At 37.8% G+C, this 23,149-nt stretch overlaps 1 protein-coding gene across 1 annotated transcript in view; it reads right to left on the bottom strand.

The window, feature by feature from the left end:
* The window catches only part of LOC132955509 (protocadherin-15-like), a 160,366-nt gene that overhangs the window by 96,146 nt on the left and 41,071 nt on the right, over positions 1-23,149 (bottom strand). The window contains exons 9-15 of the mRNA XM_061028370.1: positions 20,837-20,945; positions 17,535-17,647; positions 15,920-16,126; positions 11,826-11,960; positions 8,369-8,518; positions 8,172-8,263; positions 7,018-7,119 (exon numbers count right to left, since the gene is read on the bottom strand). Of these exons, the coding sequence (XP_060884353.1) occupies positions 7,018-7,119; positions 8,172-8,263; positions 8,369-8,518; positions 11,826-11,960; positions 15,920-16,126; positions 17,535-17,647; positions 20,837-20,945 (908 nt within the window). The remainder of the gene's footprint in view (positions 1-7,017; positions 7,120-8,171; positions 8,264-8,368; positions 8,519-11,825; positions 11,961-15,919; positions 16,127-17,534; positions 17,648-20,836; positions 20,946-23,149) is intronic.

Below are 23,149 nucleotides of genomic sequence, written 5' to 3'. Positions count from 1 at the left end.
CAGATATATTTTAAGCAACACACAATTGAAAAATATTCTGTCACAGTTGAGACCCACAGTTGAGAGGGCTGTGTTGCAAACAATTTCTAGAAAGTATTGACTTGCAAATTAGAAGATAACAATGCACTAACTGCAAGTTCAGCTGAGACCAACGGAGAACTGAGGACTTTGATAAATATATAACAATGTTTCGAGTTTTAATCATGACCCATTCTTAAACTCAAAAGAACAAAATGTGAGGGCCAGAAGTCTCCATTATGACTTCCAGCGAAGGATGCTCCACTGGCAGAGAACATCACTTGAAGGCGATACTTCAAGTAATTTGTTAGGAATAAGCTGTCTAGGATATCCCCATTTACATAAATAAACACTGAGTTACAATGAGGTTACATAGTAGTTAAAAATTATTGTTTCTTTTCTGAATGTCATGAAAGATACTATCTCCTTTTCAGGTCTAGATGGAACATGTATATTCCAAAACAGAGCTTTCAAAAAATGAAGAATATGCAACTATAATAAAATATCAATAAACTATCAATACTCCTTTTTCCAGACGGGGATTGCATGGGGGCTGGAGTTGATCCCAGCTGTCATTAAGCGAGAGTCAGGGTACACCCTGGACTGATCGCCAGTCCATCACAGGACTGACATAAAGAGACAGACAATCAGCCACACTCACATTCACAACTACGGGCCATTAAGAGTCACCAGTTAATTGTAGGAGGAAGCCAGAGTAAGAGGGAGAACCCACACATTCACACAGAGAGGCTCCTGTACGACAGGGATTTGAACTAGGAACCATCTTGCTGCGAGGAAACCAACGCTCCACCGTGCAGCCTGTTACCGTGCAGATGTGAAGAAAAATATATTGTTTATAGGTTTAAAGAAAAAAAGATCAAAATTTTGTCTTAAATATTTATATTATGTCAAAACCTCTAAAGCATTCAGCACCCATTTATTCATCCTTAAACAGCTCTAAGATTAAGTAGTTATCCTTTACAATACTGAATCTTAAATAGCTTCTTCAAACTCTTATTGAAACCGTATGATTTTTAAACAGAATTCAATATACAAGCTTTATTCAACAGCCATCAAACACAAACAGCAAAGAGGAAGTAGAGTCCTTCATTGGAACATTGTGTAATTTACCCTGAAAGTTTAAAGTGAATAAAAATCCCAAACCTTAACAGAACATTTGGGACTTTGTCAAAATGTCCCAAATTGGTGATGAAAGAGCTACAGCCTAAATCCCTAGAAGACATTAGGAGACAGTGAAAACACACATGTTCACATGGCAAAGTTACAAAGAGGGCGTTTGGGATGGAAGCAGATGGTCACATTCAAAATGTTTCCTTAAGGACTTTTTAAGAGCTCCCTTGATAACCATCAGGGAACGTCCACTAAGTGAACTTCCTTCACTTCAAAGGACGTTCCTTCTTGGTTTCCAGTTGATCACATAACAACAGTCTATAAGAATATATAATAGCTATTGGAATAGGGTTCCTTTCAAGTCACTGAAGGTTCTGAAAACATTATGGGGACATGGTGGAAGGACCCAGAGGGAACATCCTACATTAATGTTCCCCCAAATGGTTCACAGTATTCCCTGAAAAGTTTGCAAAATAATACTGCCCAAGACAGGAACTCAGTTCTTGGACCATTTCAGCTCTTGGGACTCAAAAAGATTGTCCTTGGTAACCTCCTTAAATCATCCTGGGAATTTACGATTTGTACTCTTAATTATTATTTTCCTAAACTAATTAAACCACATTACATGTCCAGAGAGGAAAACCGTACAAAGACAACACTTTTTTCAAAGAATGAATACATGAGAAGACAAAATATCCTGACCTAATTATACTGTTAATTGAGAGTACATTTTCTCACTTAAATTTGTAAAATTGGGCCTTTCCCAACATATAATCATATTCATGAAGTGTCAAAGGAACCCTTTCACTCCAGTTTTTCCAGTCTTCCCCTCTTTTTCCCTCAAGTGATGTTTGGTTTTCCTCACATTGAATTGCAGGCTAAGAAGGCCCAGGGACTTAGTTTGTGTTCCTACTTTGCGAGAGTGCAGACTTCCAGCGGGGGGAGAAGGGAGAGATTAACTCTTCTCAAACTGGATCATTGACTGAAAAAAGCTACAGAACCCCGGGTCTAAACAATAGCCCGCAAAATCTGTTTACGTTCTAAACAATAAAAAAAATAAATGGATAAAGGCTGAAAGAATGTGAGCCTCCAGACAGAGTGAAAGCCAGTGTTTTAGTGAAATGATTCAGATGGCATTATTGATGAAAACCGATTGAGGGTATGGAGATTACTCGGTTGTGGTTTCTACTGCAGCAGCATGGTCTATTTCATCTTTTCTGTTTCCATCTGAAAACTCTCTGTGTACCAATGGAAGCAATTCTACTTATTACAAACAAATACTTTATGTATCCACACACATTTCACACCAAAACCAGGCTGACAGGTTGTAAGAAACATTACATTGCTTAGTGTTGAACACATTTATTAGCTTGTTTCATCCTCTTCACATTCAAGTCCCCAATCTGCCCTTTTGCACACACAAATAGCCTCCTCCTCTCCACTCAATCAGAGGTATTTTGTAGTCCAGCAACTCATTATTGGGTAATATGAGTGTTTAGGTGGATTGCTTTGTCCCTGGGTGCAATTTACCAGCCAGTTTATTCTCCTCCGGACTCTCTGCATCAAATTGCACCACTTGTCATTGCTGTAGACTCCTAAGCTTACGTTGAACAATTTTTATTTGAGTATCAGTTGTCTGTCTCACAAGTGTCTAACTAGCATTTGTGTTTTTTTATTGTTTTTTGTTTTTTTAAGATTTATTTTTGGGCTTTTTGTTCCTCTACTGGAGAGATAGGACAGTGGATAGAGTCTTAAATTAGGAAATGAGAGTGAGTGGGGAATGACATGGGGGGGGAAAGGAGCCACAGGTCGGATTCGAACCCAGGCTGCCCGCTTGGAGGACTACAGCCTCCACACTTACTACTGCACCACCAGCGCCCCAACATTTGTGTTTTAATACAAATGCTACTACAATTACTCCATTTCCGGCTTAAATATTTATGCTTCACATCTACTTTTTTTCACATTGTGATGGAATTTCTGTATCTCTGTAGATGTACAGACATTTAGTTCATTTCCTGCCCTGACGACAGTCACAGCTGATAGAGTAAGCCGTGACTATGCCAACCAAGGCCACTCCTCATATCTAGATTGTTTGGCAGACTTAGTGTCTGCTCTTTATTATCTTAAACATCACATTTAAGTTTTAGGTAGGTTAATATGCCCCTGACTTTAGCATCAACTTGAGGATAAATATGAAGTCTATTTTGTGTGCAAGGCAGTAGACGTTGAGTCAACCCGATGGAGATACTGCCGGAAGGCTGCAGCAGCTGGTGGCGGGCGGATTTTTGATTTAACTTTTGGCCAATGACCAAGGTTCATTTGAATATACTTTATATGTTTACATGAAAACCTTCAATGCAAATTAATCCTGCAACTACTGAACTCTTTTGCAACAAAAGCAGACAAAAGTATGTGCAGTTAGTAAGACCAACAGTAAAGTATCCTGAACTGAAATGTTCTTTATAGATACTAGATGTACAACTCAAACCACTTATTCTAATTTTCTGCTCTTTATAATAATTTGCTGACATTTGGAATGTCAGTGATTTACTAAGAGCTACAACCCTTCAGCACTTGACTTCCTTGTTACCAGTGCTTTGAATTAATGAATTACCGATTAAGTTCTGTATGGTAATGTCATTTTCCCACCTCCCTGTTTTTTTGGGGGGCTTGACTGCTCACTATAAGTTTGATGGAGGATTTGGGGTTTCCGTTTTCTGACCGGTATGTAAATTTCTCCGTTGTGGGATGAATGAAGGTTGATTTTATCTCATGGTACGTCGGTAGCATTGAAGAAGAAAAGGTGTGTCTGGGTAATCTTTGCAGCCCTGTGACATGAGCCACTTCTAAGTCGACAACGAGAAAAAAAGTGATTTCTTTGAGGTTTACGAGAACTCCATTATTACTGAACTGCTGGTGTTTGAAGTCATTGAAGCCAAGGATAAGCTGACTGTTAAATGAAAAAATAATGTTTGTCGAGTTACTGATCAGATGACCTTGTTCCATTTATACTTACTACATGCCCTAAAGAAAGAAATATGAAATTCTCTCTCTATCTTAATTTCAATCAGGATATTTTTCTTTCAACTGATCCTCCCTCATCTGTTTGCTCTGTTGATGCCCTCTATTTTCTTACCCTGCACTTTGATAAAAGTATAAATGAGGCCCCGAGCATAGACTGTTTGCTGTATTATGAGCTGCATCTATCTAGGCCATGCAGAGACTCCTCTTATCTGAATGAAAAATGAATCTGAAGGATTCTTCAAAATCTCCAGCCTCCTAGCAAGAAGACTGTCACTCATGTCTTGTTAGAGGGGAGACACAGCCCACTCGGGGTCCTGAGACATAGTCTTAATAAATTAGGTAGCAGACAGATAGATATTGATTTGTTAAGCAGGTTATGTTTCCAGCTGAGATAGACAAGGGGTCTAGGGAAATTTGGGGACAATCTGCGAGCCAATCACTGGAACCACCTCAATTTGCAGTGGTTCACATTTTGTATTGATTTGGCAGCTACAGAGCTGGAGACGTTCACAGGACCAGAGAGGATTGTAGTTATTATGAAGACAGACAAACTTAGTTGGAATGAGCAACCCATTGCAGTTGTGGCATTAACAGACACATAAATCAACCACAATTTCCATCTGCACATGAATTATCTTCTTTTTGGAACTAGAGTGTTCTCTTAGGCACAGGGGATTGCTTCTGGGCTGATCTGGGCATATTATAATGAATTAGACTTGCCATGAATAAATAAAGCTGATCAAATCAGATCTTTTCACTTCTAAACTTCAGTGTTTGCTCTGCTTAAGCAGCGTTGCAGCTCTTTATCTATTTACCACAGCTCTTACCTCTGCAGTGATGCATGACACTGCATGCGTATGTGAGGGACAATTTCAGTTTGTGAAAGAGAAACAGTATCTGGCCAATTAAGCATGTTATTAAAACTATAAACAAATACTTTTAAAAAGATTGAAAATGTATACAACTGTATAAAGTCAATGTACCAAATGCACTGGCATAGCACGTTGTGTTCCACTATTTGATCAATAAGACTTCTTAAATAGGAGTGAAGGTAGGCAGGAGTGGCTCTGTGCATGGTTGTTCAATCGAATATATTTATTAATCTCGCCTAATAAGTGCAATGTCCCTCTCTTTGTAGATGATGATGCCATGAACGTATTTTTCATGGCATCAAACTTTGTAACAGTGTCACAGGAATGCAAGGTAAAGTATACAAGTATGATTAATCAGTATGCTGTAGTGAGAAGCAGTCCTTTTTTGTCAGCTTGGAGTGTTGGATTAAAGAGGTTTAAATGTAGATTTAGTCATTAAACACTCCTCACACACTTAGTTCACCAGCACCCCAGACACAGGCAGTTCTGAATTTAAATACATGTTGGAACTGGAATGAAATGTGTTTTATTCCTAGTTTTATGTTCACATGACTCTCCAGATGTTATCTATTAGCTGAGATCCTTTCTCACCTTGCAGTACAAGTCCACAGTCTCTGGTTGTCATGATTTTTTTTGGGGGGGGGGTTCTGAAGCAGGGGGTAAATATGACAGCTCTAACCTGTTAACATGCACACCAGATGAAAAGTAAGAGTACCCACTTCTGCATCACAGATTAAATTTTGGATTTTGAAAAATGCACACATCTCATATGTTACTTTCCTATATTCTCATATTAAAGCATGCTGTAGGTGTTTCGATGAACTATAACACATTTTTAAAGTGTGTTTTTTTTTTTTGGACTTTCATTAAATGTTTTAGTTAAAACATCTCTGTATGTAACTGAACTGTGAGCCTAAGTGCTTCCTTTGTTATGTGCAGCTGGTCTGAAGAGCATTGACTTAGTTTGTTTGTCCTTTCTACAAAGACGCTTCAGAGCCAATTTATCCCTTTGTTGAGATATGGGAAAGGGCAAATTCTAAAGAAAGACAACCAAGTGTGCCTTGAGAATCAGCAACCAACAGGCTGTTGTTCAGGCACCGGGCCATTGCTCAGACTGTATTGTTCTAGTTTTCACTGACGACACTTACTCATGTTTTTTTTTTCCAGTCTTCCTTATGGTGTTTCTGTTTTAGTTGAAGCTGAACAGTTTGATGATTTCTGAATGTTTGCTTTTACTCTCAGTTTTCAAAACTATTGCTTGAATATAAAATCCATAATTCAACTGCTCCCTCTCTCTGCGCCAGGCTGTAGTGACCGACTCGATACACACAGAGTTTGCAACACATTAAGAGACGCTGCATTTTCCACAAAATGTTGTAAGTTGTGGAACAGTTTGTCCACATTGATTGGATCTATAGAGAGATAGGGCAGCTGGAGATGGGAAACAGGAGGCAGCAGAGAACAAAAAAATGTCATCTTATCATGTCAGCCCTTATCTCTTATCTAGAGTGAGATGAACAAGATTTAGTTTCTTCTCCCATCAGTGGCATTTATTCCAGATACAGAGAGTGCCTGAATTTGCTCAAATTGCAGACAGTCTAATTTCCTTCCTATTACTCATGGAGGGCAGAAGTTGTAGTGAGGCACAATTTAAATAATTTTCAATATCTTTCATTCTTAGTTATTCAGTGTATACACATTCTCCTCTGTCAAAACCATTCCCTGCCATTTTTAAAATACAAAGTTATAATTCACGAAACAATCCACGATTAAAAGTTTGAGTGAACACTTAAAGTGAAACACTTTGAACATAGCAAGGGCAGAGAAACAAAGAAGGAGAGGAGAGGTGGTGAGTGCCTTTTAGTGTCTTAAAAATGAGAGTGAACGCTCAGGAAATCTGATGACCTTTTAAGCCTCTGCTCCGCTCAGACAAAGGAAGAGGCTGATGAAGCAAGAAATAAATCCTCACCTTCTCTGAGGCACATGTCCGTTGTCTACGGCCTCCACGGTCAAAGCGTAGCTCCGACCCACTGTGAGCTCCACACCCGCTGCCACGGTGATGATCCCAGTGCTGTGGAGACAGTTCATGAAGTATTCATCAACACTGCAAGTCAATTCACTTCAATAAAACTGATTAGTGTAGCATGTTAGCGTTGATGAATCAACTAATCCTTGAATATCTGACACAACTGCAGATCAAACTGAGGCTTCATAGTGTTTCAACACGTCCTGTAGGATTATTTAAGTCGACCTCCTCTGTGTTCTCTAAAATCTCACATGATTTAAAAAACTATTTATTTTTTTTAAATCTTTTTTTTTTTATTCTTTTTTTTTTTATTTGTCACACACGAATGACCTTTTTTAACCACCCTAATGACAACAGTAATAAATACTAAAATAGATTTGTTCCTGCTGATATCACTGAACTAAACAAGCTGTAGTAACATTTGCACATACATATTTATTTATGTATTTATTTTAGTCCTGAACTTGCTTTTACCCAGGCTTCAATTAAGAGGTAGTTTGTAGAAGTGATTTCTTATTTCTTGACATTTCTCTCTTTTATGTGCCCTGACTGGTGGAACCTTGAGCACTCTTCGTTTGTCTTTTCTCTTCATTGTGTTGCTTCATGTTTCATTTGTTTGTCACTGTGTGTCACAATGGAAGTCATCGTCTCGCTGGCTGCAAAACAATTCGACCTACAGGTACAAATAAAGTCACCTGGACCTGAACTATAAGACTAGCAGTACCATTCAGCTTTACCTACATATAACTGGGGGATTTTTTTGTTTGTCATTTCTCAAGTGGATTTTTGGTCTCCTGCCCGATGGCCTACATAATCACAGCATAACTGAGAGTTCTGACACTTGAATAAGTCAAAGGTATAGTTACACAAACTGTTCGCTTCCATGCCAACAGATAGTATTAGTCACTGAGCCTGGCCAGAAACTCCCTCTTAGAAATATAACTTGTAATTTTTGCATCTTGTTATTAGACAGACATAAGTAGGACAAAGAGCTTTACATCATGACTACACAGCCAGTGAAGCAGGGAAACTGTGTCTTTAGAGACTTCAGAAAATTCCAAGTACCGGTAATATCTGAATGCAAGCCATGTATTTACCTGGGTCCAATAAGAAAATGTCCCTGGTCACCTGCTAGGATCCTGTAGGTCACCTGACCATTAGGACCGGCATCGGAGTCAACAGCTGACAGCTGGGAAGAAAAATAAACAAAACTCTCACAGACATCCCAAAACATCAGAATGTGTTTCACCACTACAGTTATTAAGATGCACTTCATGTTTGTGACAGTGTGTACCTGTAACACAGTTTCTCCAGGCATCATGTCTGTGAACAGGTTGACATTATAGGAGACGTTTGCAAAAGTTGGAGTGTTGTCGTTAGCGTCCAGCACTGTTATCACCACGGTAACAGGCATGCTCTGCTGGACACCATCTGATGCTAAAAGCTGGCGAGACAGAGACAGAGACACAGACAGAGAGAATAAATATACAGTATGCGCATTGTTTTCTTTTATATTTTGACCAGAAATAAAATGTTCCTTCTTGTAGGAGATATTACAGCTGCAAAAGATTTGTTTAGAGACTCCTGAGGTGATAGAATTATGTTTTAAACATAACTTTGACAACTTGAGAGTGTGCTGTTTTTTTCTTGTTTCTTTAGAAGCAGAGCTGTTCTGTCCTTTTTCAACATCAACCCCTGGTCTTTAGTTTATTCATATGTTTTTGTTGGCGTAATTAAAACTCTTTAAAACTCTTCAAACTCTTGTTCCCTGGTTTTTTGCCCTTATATTTAAAATCCCTATCCCTCAAGATGATTGTTGATGCCATGCGACCTTAATAATGTCACAAAAAGAAAAAGAGATCAATCCAAATTGGTGTCCTGTTTTACAATTCATAGATTTACATGAACTTTCCGAAACAAGCAGTCATTTACTATGAAGTCATTTCTTACAGGAATAGTTTGACAATAAGGTAAAATGCTTTCTCTCTCTTCTTTTTTTATTTTTTTTTTACTAATTGTAATAGAGTAGACTGAAACGTGTGTGATCACGAATGGAATATGAAGTAGAAATAAGAGAGCAGCACTGTAGCTCTGTGTAAGTTCAAACTAGTTTGATCATCAATTCTAATTTAGGATGTAGTTAAAGCACTACTAACATTTTAGTGTTTGCACCGGCTGAGATTGTTAAAACTTAAGTTAAAACTTAAATCTTACACCCAGCTCCTACTAGTTGTAAAAAAAAGTAAAATACGGTTGTCATGGTGTATCGTATTAGAAGGTGGGTGATGATTTTCACTGACCCATCACATAAAGTTAAAACAGCATTTCTGTGACAGTATTTTGGTTCTATGGATGTTGTTATTAGGCCTCTGTGGTGCAACCAAACAATGACAATACTTAGGCTAACTAACTAGTTTTAATATAGGGTTTAGTCCGCATTACATAAAAACTTAAGACAGAACCGACACAAAGCTGGTGCAACAGGCCACTGGTGGTTAGGTTAACTTAGTGGAGGGGTGAGAAAGTGGGGGGGGAGGGGGGGTTTATGCCTAGGGCTCACTATTTAAGTGCCTTTCAAAACCTCTGTGTAAAAACTCCAGATGTTTTTGGGATATATTAAATATAACAAACAGAGGAATATTCTGATATTTTTCATTCCCCCCCTTCAGTTGATACTCAGATTCAGAGGTCTTAAGAGCATTTTATTTTCTAATCTTTTGACTTCACCAAACTAGCTGTTTCTCAGTGCTTCTGGTCTTTATGCTAATCGAAGATAACTGCCTGTTAGCTCTAGCTTATTATTTATCAAACGGACATGAGAGCTCTGTTAGTGTTATTAATAAAACCTTTGCCGTAAGCACAAAGGTGTATTTTCCGAATAAGTTGAGCTATTCCTTTAAGCAGAAATTATTCATTTGTATTTGCTCCGGTCGATTAACAACTCTTGTACCGTCTCACTATTACATTCACAAAGAAAAATGCAAAAAAAATCAACCAAACAAACATTGTACCCTCGATAGTGAATAAAAGACTTCATATCAGCCGAAGCTTCTTCACTGATACCAATCTTCTCCACAGGCTCATCTGCCAAGAAGCTGATTGACTCCTTTAAATGAAAACCATCCTCCATGTCTTGTAGCAGCCTCTCTCTCTTTTTTTTTCTCTCTCTGCTTCTGGAATTTGATTTCTTCTGCAAAGCTTTCATGATGATTACTGTACACCTCTGCCCCTAAATCAATACTCTAAACCTTCTGCCGCTTCCACATTTAACTTACAAATAGATGCATGCATACAAAAGGATGCATGAACTCATACAATACGCTGCACTCCCACACACACACACACACACACACACACTAGCAGTGTGACCAGGTTGAACTTGACAGATAACTGACTGCTGTATGAATGCTGCAGATCAATAGATAGATACACTGTGCTTGGCAACTGGCAGCCTCTCTGTGGCCCACCAATAAAGACGCTGCTGAATTTGATTGCGCTGAAGTAAGAGAGAGAGACTAAGAGGAGAGGGAGGATAGCATTTTGGGAGAGAGAGAGAGAGAGAGAGAGAGAGAGAGAGGAACAACAAAAGAAAGAAGGAATAAAATAAGGGAGAGTAGACCAGAGGAAGATTACAACAAAGAACACAAGAGAGACGGAGAGAAAGTGATGGAGAGAGAGTCTCTAATTAGGGTTTTTTTTTCGAAACCAAGCAACAGAAGAGCTACATTCTGGCCTGAATTATGGACTGCATAAAATATGCCATTGAGATGTAACCAATTGGTTTCTTGACTGGGAATATCAAGCCTCTTGTTCTGCATTTGGCCGACACAATGTTGGTTTTCTGGAGCACAAAGTGACAAGGAGAGGGGCAAAGGGTTGGCCAAGGCAAAGTTATCAAAGCTTAACAGTCTACACCAGTGGCGTATCCATAATCTTGTGAATGAGCAAGTTAACCCTTGTTATGTAAACAGAATAAGATTCTATTAATGCTGGTGGCTTACCAGAGTTGATCATTTATCAATCTGAAGAAGCTGAAAGTGCTTGTAAAATGTAACTGACTCACTACCTGCTCATCCAACTGGAGAGCAGCGAGTGAAGGACACATGTAGTATAACCAACAACAACAAAAAGCACTCTTCTTGTCACTATGGTCCACTGTAATCTCTATATTCACAAGCCAACAACAATCCTGACTCCTTAGCTCTGGCTGACAAATAAATAAATAAAAGTTAAACAAACACTGAACAAGTAAAGAGACAGGAAAAAACAATAAATAAATACAATTAATACAACAATTCTTGAATTTCACTGAACTAAAAAGCTTGAGCCAGGTCTTCTTGTACAACAAGTGAGAGAGTGCCATTAAACCAAAAAAGATCAATTATTGTCCAATTTTGACTTAAAATATCCCCCCAAAAGGCAGAAACAACACTAACATGGCTGAGAGACTAAGATGCATGAATTGGCTGTTTTAATGTTAGCAGGATACTCTTGTAACTCAAGGTGACCACGTCCCTAAATCTACACAACTTATACCATACCTAGGCTTATGGTTATATTATTGAAACAGTGGATTTATATTTAAATGTTTTTTAAAAAAAAGTTTTTTTTTCTAATTGGTCAGCAGCATTCTGAAGTTTGTTGAAGTTACCTTCTAACCTTGCTTTAGTAGAGTCGCTCCTGAAACTTCGATGCCACTACTGCTTTAAATCTAATCAATTTCACAGAAGTTCCAAGGCCGTAGAGTTTACCGTGAATGTGTAAGAGTCCTGAGTTTCTCTGTCCAGTGGCTGCAGCAGGGTGAGATATCTTCTCATTCCAGCAGAAGACACTGAGAAAAGGTGGTAATAGCTGTCCAAGGATAACTGGAGTTGCGGATCTCTAGTCTGTTGGAGAGAGAGGGAGATGTTTAGAGAAACAGAAAAGAGCTCACATCAGTAATCTATGAGCTTGAATCACCAAGTGAAGGTACTTTATTGTACAATAAAAAGACACATGATTACATCTATGCAGTGTTAAAACATCATTTTAGTTGACGAAAATAGAAGTTATTTTAGTCAACAAAATCAGACGTGAGCTTTTATTTTTATTATCAGAAGCTCCAGGGGGCGGGGCTTCACGGACCTGCAGGCGAGAGGCTCCAGGCTGCACATTGTTGCACTCACCACACACCTTTGATGAAATATGCTATGGTTTACAATGATTTTAGAACAGCTGAGGGGGTACGTGATAATCGTCACTTGTAATGTAGTTTTCGTTTTGTCACATTTTCGTCAATTAGATGATGAAGTAATATTATTTATCAAATCGTCAAATAGCGGAGTTTCGTCTCGTCATCGTCATAGTTGACTAATTTAAAGACCTTCGTCAACGAATATTTTCGTCATTTATTTCATTGACGAGATTAACACTGCATCTATGAGGTCTGTAGTACCACCATCATATTACAACACATTGGTCGTTTGAGCCTCCATCAGTGCAAAATTAAGGAATAAACTGATATTTAGAAACGATTGGAGGAACAAAAAGACATTTATTAAAAGAGCACACATCAGACATCTGTCTCTATTCCCATGTCTGTTTTGAAATCCTAAAAAATTAAGTAAAACTGGCGTGAAAATGTGGCAAAACTAGACTTTTCCAAAGCATACATGTACAGAATAATGTTGGTTGCTAGTAAAAAAGCCATAACAAAAAAATGGTTATGTCGAGGCCCACCTGTACTAGAAGACTGGTTCAATGTAATGCACGACATCTTTGTAATGGAAAAATTAACATTTATTTTGAGACTGAAGAGTGATGTATTTAATGAATGTTGGAAAGGATGGATTGAGTTTATAAACCCACATTTCAGGTAAATAGCTGATGTTGTATCGTAACTCCCCTGGTTCTCTGCTACACATGGACCCCCCCCTCCCCACCATCTGCTCAGGAGCGCCCACTGTGGGCAGCTCCGTCACTCTGACATCTCTCCATTAGTGCATGTCCATAGGATCCTGTTTGTGCATGTATGTGTTGCATGACTTAGAGTGTAAAAACTGAAATTTCCCCTTGCGGGGATCAATAAAAGTAAATCTTAATCTTGTGCTTTTATGTTTATAGCATGTCTGTTTTTTATTTTTTGTCTTTTATCTTCGGAAAAAAAATGATTTTTATTTAAAAATGCTGTACACCAGTTTGACTTTAACTTGAATAAAAAGAAAATCTAAAAAAAAAAAAGTGGCAAAGCATGACAAATGCAATGCTTCCACATGCAAAACAACTAGGAGAGAGTGCTAAGATAGGAAACGGTTAATGAAATACTCCTCCTCCCTGATTTCATGACATAAAAATACTCCTAAGCAGGCTGTGTGTGTGCTATACTCAGTTATAGAGACACAATCTTCATCCAAGTCCTCCCCTGACAATACCCACACAGTCATCTCCTCTGTGTTTTTTTGTGTGTGTGTGTGTGTGTGCGTGTGCGTGTGCTGTATATGTGTTATGTGAGTGTGAGCTCTCATGCAGATAGGGCTGGCTCAGCAGTGTAGGGGGGGCTGATATTGTCGATGTAGCCGATGTGTATATTGAGTCATAAATAAACAAACACACACAAACACAGCAGTATGCACACACACATAAATAAAAGTGATGGACGCCACATAAAGCAATTAGGACTTATCATCATTGTTGGTACTTAAATGCCAGAGGAAAGACAAGGTTAGCAATATTCAAAATAACCCGGCGTATATCAAGTGCCACAAACACACACAGTCTCAGGAACACACAAACACACACAGTTTTATCCCAACTAAGCTCATTCCTTGCTGTGGGGGTCTTCTGGAAAGCAATGAACCAAAGCTTGTTTTTGTCAAAAAGCCCATGCTACATCTTAAACAAAGTAAGCTCTTGGGAATGCATGGGCGATTACAATGTTGCAGCATTGTACATTCTTACATTATCACTGAGAGGCAAATTAAAAGGTAAATGGTTTTGCTATTCAGATTTAGAGGGATTTAGAAAAGACACTTCACACACTGCAAACAAGGCACAAAATAGAGATCAGTAGAACAACTAGAATGACTGAAACAGAAACTTCAGTGGCTCAATCCTTCATTTCTGTTCATATAAAGGCAATCACTGTGTGGCTCATATTTCCTAAGATATGGATTGTATTGTGTTTGAAATCAGTTGAACATTCAAGCAATGACTTACACACTTGAGACTTGCATTTTATTTTACAATTGGTTAATTATAATTATCATTTAATTACCAGTATAAAAGCATATAACAGCAGCTTCATCATAGTTTAGCCTCATAGCATAGCATCACAGGCCAGTCGAGCTTTGGCTTTATCCATGGTATGTGAATGTTGCTGTGGTAACACTTGACATCTGAATCATTTTGAAGGGAATGTATTTTTGTTTACAGAGTTTTCGGAAAAAAATAATTAAATAGATCAAGGATTAAATGAGCTCATGTTTGTTTGATTTAATAGCTAGCTTACACTGATAAAACATGAACTGGGTATGAGTTTACTTCTTAGCTACATCTAATCAAATCTCAGCTGAGTTTGCTTAGTTTTTTTTAGCTAGCTTACATTAACAAATATTAGCTTACTATATGTCAGCTCAATTATCTGGCTTTCTGCAGCTAATGAAATCCAATTAAGCCTATGTTAGCTCAAATAAAACCTTAGCAGTGCTTCTGTTTGCTTACCTGACAAGCTAGCAAACAATGGTAGAATCTAGCTGAACTAATGCTAGCTGAATTCACTGATAAGCGAAGGCTTGGCTAGGCTATGCTAATGTTAAATTTCCAAGTTAATTGTTAGGTCTCACAGGTTAACTTAGTTAATTACTTAAAAGTTGCCCACAGACGCTGAGCAGAAGGCATTGAATTTAAGCTTCAGAGAAATTAAGAATAAGGAGACAGATATAAAGACAGAATGAAAACACTCAGATACCTACAGCTGTGTCATTGGCTGTCAGCTGTAAAGGAGGCACATTAAACAGCTCATGTTAAATGATTCCTCGAATGTTTAAGGCTTTAAAATAATGCAAAAATGTCTTCTGTATGTTAATTAGCTCAATAAATGTAAAATTAGGGCTGTCTGCATTAACTATTTAATCACGATTAATTAACGTCTTAAATTAATGCATTGTTTTTTTTTAAATGTGATTAATGGGCACAAGCCTCTGCAGTGTCTCCCTGTAGTCACAGTGATGGAAAAGAATGATTAATGTCTTATTTCACTTTTGAAAAACTCCTAAACAGCTCAGTTGACAAGTCAAACTAATATCCACCTTGTGACATCAAACATTTGACTTTTTTGGAGTCCCTTATAACCGTTTCCATTTAGTTTTTGATTCGTAACAAGCTCATTTTTCCATTGTTTAGTTAATGGCCGAAACCTTCCATCTACCAGAAATGTGAAATAAAAGCTCTCAGTAAAGTACTCTCAGCTTAAGACAGTACAAAAAATTCAAAATAAAAGCTCAACAATTTTTATTTTCAACGGGAAATAATGGAAATTCAAACCTGCAGTTAAAAATGTGATTAATCAGATTCAAAATGTTAATGGTTTGACAGCCCAAATAAAAATGAATAAGGTTTCCAAAAATTATAAAAATAAAGTTGTTGTTGGTTTTTTGAATAAAAAAAACACAAAAAAAATATTTATTAAGTTCATAAATGTTAATGAAACCTCTAAAAATGAAAAAGGAACCTCTATATTATTCTCCTTATCTAATACAAATGTATTCCAAAGACTAAAAGTTTAAAAAATGTAATTGCCAGAATATTAATATTAATCAGCCAATCATTTATTTAGTCAATAACAGCCCAGAACGCTTTTTCCCCTCACCTCCTCCACATCATTATCCAGCGCGACAATGGCTAGTGGTGCAGAAAGGCCAGTATTGGTTGCTACAGTGGTTCCCACAGTTGATGCCTCGCTTATGTACCCATGGTAACTGGTCTCCAAGAAGTAGGGTGCTTGGTTGTTTTCATCCAGAACTTCAATTTGGAGGTTGGCAAAAGCTGGCAGAGGGTGACCGTTGTCCTGCTCAGCCTATAAAAGGGAGAGAGAGAATTATTGTTCATTTTGGCTGGCTGCTGTACTCCAGCCATTACTCCTGCTACTGAAGTGGTATTTAATGATAATGCATCACATAATATGTGCCTAGATGGCAGACAAAGGAGTTCTGACAAATGCCAAACTACAAATACATACCACCATTACTGGTGACTCACCGGAGAGTCTGCTTTATAAGTTTGTGTTTTTTGAAGCTTTTTTTTTCCAGAGGCAAAGGTTTTTAGAGAAAAAACTGTTTATGAATGGTTACTCTTTGCTGTTGCTCTTTACTGTTTACTGTTGCTACTCTGTACTCTTTACTAAATCAATTCTCTAGTTTTCGGTAATTTGATCATAACCAGTGCTGATCATTGAATTTAGTCATTACCTGTATGTCTCAAGCCCGCCATAGTTATAATTACTGCAGGATTAGCTGACGGTTTTTCTGCCTGTTAAGACGCCGTTTTCCTTGCCACTGTTACTTTGCTAAATGTTGACAAATGCTGTGCATATGGTGGATTAATAAGGTAAGGTCTAGACTGGCTCTTTTTGTAACATGTCTGTAAATCAGAAAATATTTCAAAAGTCTGATCAATGCCAATATGGCAACACCAGGATATGCCCATTCAATACAGTAGATAGTTACTGGACAGCTTTAACCCATCAGAGGATGGTAGATGGAAGTGTTGTAATTCCAGCTATACAAGTATGTGCTGGTATTCTTGTTTGAGCCCCTTATTTAAGGATGCATGGATGTACAGACACCTATCTCTGGATCCCTTTGACACTTTATTTTTCTAATGATTCTTTCATAATGCATTACAGAGATGTTGATATCGTTGGCAAGCGCATGTTACATGGAGCGACATCATTGTGTTTCATGTTTTTCAGTTCTCTTTACACAGCAACACCTTTGTGCCTTATCTGATATTATCCTCCAACACTTTGAGGAGATTCTTAATGTTTTTGAAGTCTGCACATGTAACAAATGAATTCCCGTAACATCATACAGAGGGGAAAAAAACGTACCGTACTCTATATATCAGTAGAGCCAAACTTAATTTGTGTTTGGTGGTGCATTTCCATTACAAGCCTTATTAAGACAAAAACACCCCCTTCACACACCATGGGACTGTCCTAATGCTTTCTAATTACCAGCATTTAACATGTGCAGGGTGGACTGCTTTTTTATTGATCCAAACCAGGAGGGTCCTTATAAACAAGTAAGGAGAAACATTTAATCCTAATTTAGATTCATCCAAACACTTGATGGATGCCTGGTGGTTAAGGGCATCAAATAAATCATTGCAAACTGGAGAGGAAGGTTGTTGTTTTTTTTTTTTTAAATGTTGCGAGGAAATTTTGTTAAACCTCCCCTGTTTGCAGCTTTTGCAGCATTTCTCACCTTGATAACCAGATCAAATCTGCGGCAGCGTTCTCTATCGATGGGCTTTAGTAGCAGAAGCTCTGCTGTGGTTCTGTTCAGGCTGAAATAGTCTGCATAGGACTCCGGTTTGCCTGAGTGAGAGAGCCAGAGAGGAAGGAGGCAAAAATACATAAACAGTAAGAACAGAGCAAAATATACAAAATTACGGTACTCAGTGTGTGTGCATGAAGGAGAAGGAATCAGTAATTGGTTTAAAATCAATATATGTTTGTCTGCTGGGAGTCTGGTGGAAGTAGAAAGAAACAGGGAGGGGGGGGGGGGAGAGAAAGAGCGTGAGGCATGGCTAATGGTCCCGGTTTTCTCATCTCTGCTCTCCACAGGTGGGGTGGATACAAACACAAACACACAAACATACAGTTCACAGTGCTGTGGAATGCAGCATTGCCCAGTTGGGAAATCAAGTTCAGCAATGGAGGCACATGACTACAAAGCAGCAGGATTCGCCCCACATGTGAGATTACAGATGTTTGTGTGAGAGCCAGTCTTCTTCACAAGGTTTGTCCTGAAGCCACTGTGAACAAAAATATTCTTAAAACAGGCTTCTCAAAAGTTTGCTTTTTCAGAACAATAACAAACCACTGCGAGAACTAACTGCCAAAGGATATCTACGTGGCAGGCTCTTGATGTATTTGAAAGATCAATGTTTTTAATCTGGCTTTTCATTTAGATTTGGAGTAATACTTCAACCCGGGTCATGGGTTTTAAACACTGTTTTAACAACAGGATTATCCCTGCTGTTTTTAGTATCTGGGGCGGCTGTGGCTCAATTGGTTGAGTTGGTTGCCTCTCAAATGGAAGGTTGGGGGTTCGATCCCCAGCTCCTTCAGCAACATGTATGACGTGTCCTTGGGCTAGGCGCTACTGCTTTGTCAGTGTGAATCAACGTGTAACGGGATTAGTTACTTCTTTTATATATTATTATTTTCGGGCTTTTTGCCTTTATTTGATTGGACAGTGGAAAGAGGAGGAATCGGAAGAGAGCGGGGAATGACTTGAAAGGAGCCTAACCGCTAGGCCATCTGCGCCCCGAGATTAGTTACTTCTGATGGTCACTTAACATAACAACCACTGTCATCGGTGTGTATATGGTGTGAAATTTGTTTTCCACAGATTTTTTTTAGTTAGATTAGATTACATTTTTTATTTTTTTGTACGCGTTTGAATTAAAGAAATCATTATCATAAATGGGTCGGTGTGACCTGCCGTGTAAAAGTGCTATACAAGTCTATTTACCATGTATCTAACAAATATCATTCATTATTTTCAAACACTTTATTGTTTTTATGGTTCGTATGAAAAGTGATTTCTCTCGACTGAATGTTTGTATCAAAGATGCTAGATAAATAAATATATTTGATATGAATTTAAACAAAATTATTCAATATAAAAGGTTTCACAACAAACTCAAATGCTATTAATTCATTTTTTCATGTTTTTTCGGCCCCTTTGTGACACTTTTGCTCATAATCTTCCTACTCAGACAGATTAGTTTCACAGCAGGATTCTGGGAAATGTAATCAAGCCCCCGACAAGTCATGTCAGTAAATTTTTTACCGACTATGCAGATCCTCAGGAGTAAACGTTTTTTTGTGACTCTTCATTTTACATTTCACACAGTAATCAAGAGGAGCTGAAGAAGTGATGCAGTGTTAGTTATAAAACACTTTCAACTTAAGGTACTTATGATGCATCAAAAGGGCTGACAACTCCATCTCTGCAAGGTTGGAAACATCTTCTCCCGTGCAAACTGCCTGATAGCTTCCTGCTGACTGACACTATTTTATTCTGCTGAGATCATCCTGCACATAAACGTTGCAATGCCTTCCTCAAAAACCTAATAATCCTTTTCTTTAACTAGGTCTGCATTAGAACGTGGTTCCATCAAAGCGGTATGTGAACAGATGTGCTGATGCCAGAGTGATTTACAGATTTATCTCTGTTACACCTGCCAACGTAATAACAGGCCTCAAACGTAATCCACCCCTGATATTAGCCAATGAGCTGACTCCAACCAATTGGCAGGTGTTTAAGTAAATAAGCAACAATTTTAATTTGAAGCATCAGTTTGCACGGACAACTTTTTAAACAGATGTGTATTTCTGTTGTAGGAATCAAATTGTGGAATTCTGTGTTCAGATATTTCACTTTAACAAAATATACAAGGAGAGAATTAATAGAGTAAATGAAATTGGCAGTCAGTGTGTTTTGTGTGTGTGTTTTCCTCCTTATTTATGGGGAAGTGGAATTAAAGATTGTCAGATTTGTTTTATGTTGCCATGGTATTGGTTGACAAGTCATTGTAATTGGGCAAAATAAAATTTATTCTTCTCCCTGCTCCTTTCCGAACATTGATTGAGATAAATTGTGAAAAACGACGTTCACAGAAAAACGTTGTGTGTTTTGACATGTACAGAACAAAAAACAAATGAAATGAAATTCACAATGACCAAAAAGATTATTTTTCATTTTCATATTACATTTGTGAAAGCTTGAAAGATTTTCACTTTCCAAGAAACGTAACAAATCCCTTCAGGGATTTACATATTAGGTTTGTCAACTGTCATTATTATTACATCTGTGGGATTATTCCATTGTTTTACAGGAGGTTTGCGCACATCACACTATCTTTTGTAGTAGGTGAGTAGGACAACAAACTATCACATTGAAAAGAAAATATCCCCCAATATCTTAGAAATGTTTTCTAATAAATTAGTGATGCCGAGCAGGAGTAGTGAGCTGTATATTTTCTTTTAAATTGGATTGTTCCATTAAAAACTGCAGATCTATGTTATGTTTGTGGTTTATTACGTTGGTGGGTGTTACAGTCTTTAAAGCGGCAGATGATAACAATATTCATGAATCTATTATGGTGAGGTTAACTCACCATTAGGGATTCCTTCTCTATTTGTTTTGTTAAGATTTAGCTTTAACCATTTTACTTAATTTTATGAAAGACAACATTCTTATGAAAGTGAAATAATATCTAGCATTACAGGAATATTTGTACATGTGTCTGTGCCAGCCAAGAGTCAAAATAAGGCTCCAGTCTTGTATCATGGTATGTAGTGATATTTAACATTTTTCTTCTGCAACGTATTTCATGTATTATTGAAAATATAATAAAGATATCAAATACTTCCATTAGCAATCATGCTAATTAATGTGCAGCAATCCTCTGAATCTGTGTCCCAATATTACACATTTCTCTGACAGCACATTCATGAATGTCTTCTAACTGAGTTTCACAACACACAACCTACCAATGAGGAAGGAGTAGAGAATCCCTGGTCTTTCAGAGGGAGGCTGGATGTTTCTGTCCTGGTCCACAGCTTGAATGGGAGGAGTCACATTGAGCGGATTCACCTTACCCTGAAATAAGAACAACAATCAAATATTAATGTGACAATATTACCTACCAAAGCGACAAAAACAATTTTTGGGACTTTAATTTTGAAGCAGAAATCAAAAAAGCAAACTTCAATGTTCATTTTATTCCTTTTCACCAACAGTGCAAGCTTGAATTAATGTTCTAATAGATCACTTAGAAACATCTTTTTTCAATTAAGCTTAGTTTGTAAGAAATGTTTGCAACAAAAGGAAACAGCTTAAAACAAAAGCTTAAACAATGGAGGGGGATATTAAAATAAATAATTGCTTGATGGACTCATTCAGTTATTGAAAAAGGCATTCAAAAAGCTTTTCTAATGCGTTTTTATTTATGAGCGGACAACCTTTGAGCATGCCAGCAAGCGAGCTAAACAGAAAACAAACAGAAGACGGCTGCTGAATGTAGGAAAATCAATTACTGGCAAAAACACACTGAGGTAAAGTTTAAATCATTCGCAGAGGATACCTGCAACACATAAAGGGAAGACAAACATGTTCTGTGATATAATAATCGTAACACACACACATGATTAGGACCCTTTTCTGTATTTTGCACTAATAAGATCTCTTGGACACAGAGCTCTACAAGTGTAGATTTGTGTCTGCACTGTGTGTGTATGCCCAGGCTATAATGTTGAGTTATAATAGTGTAATATGCTGAGGTGTCGGCAAGACCAAGACCCCCAATGAGAGAGACATTACAAGCCTATGGGATAACATCTACAATCACTGAAGCTGTAAAATGTCAAACCAATAGCACGTATCAGACTGCTCGTATTCCAAAATGTGCACAATTGGATCAGTACACATCTACACACACACACACACACACACACACAGGCAATGTACACGATAGTACGCCCATACACCTGCTATTACACAATACTTTAACACAGCGCCTGTCAAGCAGCACTTAAAATCTACTAGCCATCGTAGAGCTATATCTCCTCTGCCTGTCACAGAGAGAGCAGAGGAGGGAGACGCAGGCAATGAGGAAGTTATGGCGAGTAATGAAGTAGAGTAAAAGAGGGTGTAAATATACGGGAGGGAGAGGATTCTGCAGGAGAGGAGGGTAAACAAAGAGCTCAGGAATATGTAAATGCTACAGAGAAGAAAAGAGGAGTCAAAAAAAGAACACTGACATAATAATGTGATAGTAATCTAACAAACATATTCAGTGGACAAAAAGTATGATGTACTTATGCGATCAAGTTAGAACGTTTGATTCCTAAGTGACAGAAATAGAGATTATGTGTTTGATTTAAGGGTTCAAACTTGAATCAGGACATTAAAGACAAAAAAACAACCTACCATTATTTTTGAAGCCAAAACGTGTATTTGACTTGTTTGTTTTATTTATTAGGTAACACATAATGATATTTATTTCCCGCTGAACACTGGGTTGAGCCTTTGTTTTTGAGGTGTGCTCCAGATAAATGCAATCACATGTGTGATTTTGAAGCAAACTGTTTTTTTGATCATGTTGCAGTGCAGCAGGGTTTACCTGCTTCATGTTTTATTTTGTGTATTGTATGCACGTTGCACAGGGCTGTGCCTTTTCTCTGCACTTTTGCTTGAGGCAAAATTTCCCTTGAGGAAAATAAAGAACATCTAATCTAATCTAAACTTATAAACTACAACACTTGCTGACTACATTGTGAACTAAAATGTGAAATAAATGGGTCACCATATCTAAAGTGGAAAAGTGTTTTGGAAAAAATTCAACTCTAAGTGGTCACCTTAGTTCAGATAAATTTTGTTAAAGTTTTTTACAACAATTATACACTTCTAATGTTTCTGATATTGTAAATGTTTATTGTCAATGCTTATATCTGTATTTTAAAGACAATGCTAATGGCTTTTAAAAACAGATTCAATTGACAAATATTCAGAAGAAAAACACAGTATTTCACATCTGATCACATCGTCTCTGTGATTCTGCGCATGTTACATGTATAGTAAAATACTGATAGTGAAAGTGTAAGCAAGAAGATGAACTGTCCACTAAACAATCACGGAGAGCATATTACCACACATGGCATCGGATTAGGAAGCCTCCTGTTGGAAATGTTCTTGGAAAGTCAAACTGGAAAGACAACCAGAGATAAACCCAGAGCTCGCTGGAGGGATTTCATGTCTGATCAGGCATGGGGACTCCTCAGAATTCCTCCAGGAGGAGCTGGGAA

This window comes from Labrus mixtus, chromosome 21 (assembly GCF_963584025.1).
Source record: "Labrus mixtus chromosome 21, fLabMix1.1, whole genome shotgun sequence".
NCBI classification, from domain to species: Eukaryota; Metazoa; Chordata; class Actinopteri; order Labriformes; family Labridae; genus Labrus; species Labrus mixtus.
Note: the sequence above shows the minus strand (reverse complement) of the source record. Positions and strands in the feature narration are given on the sequence as shown.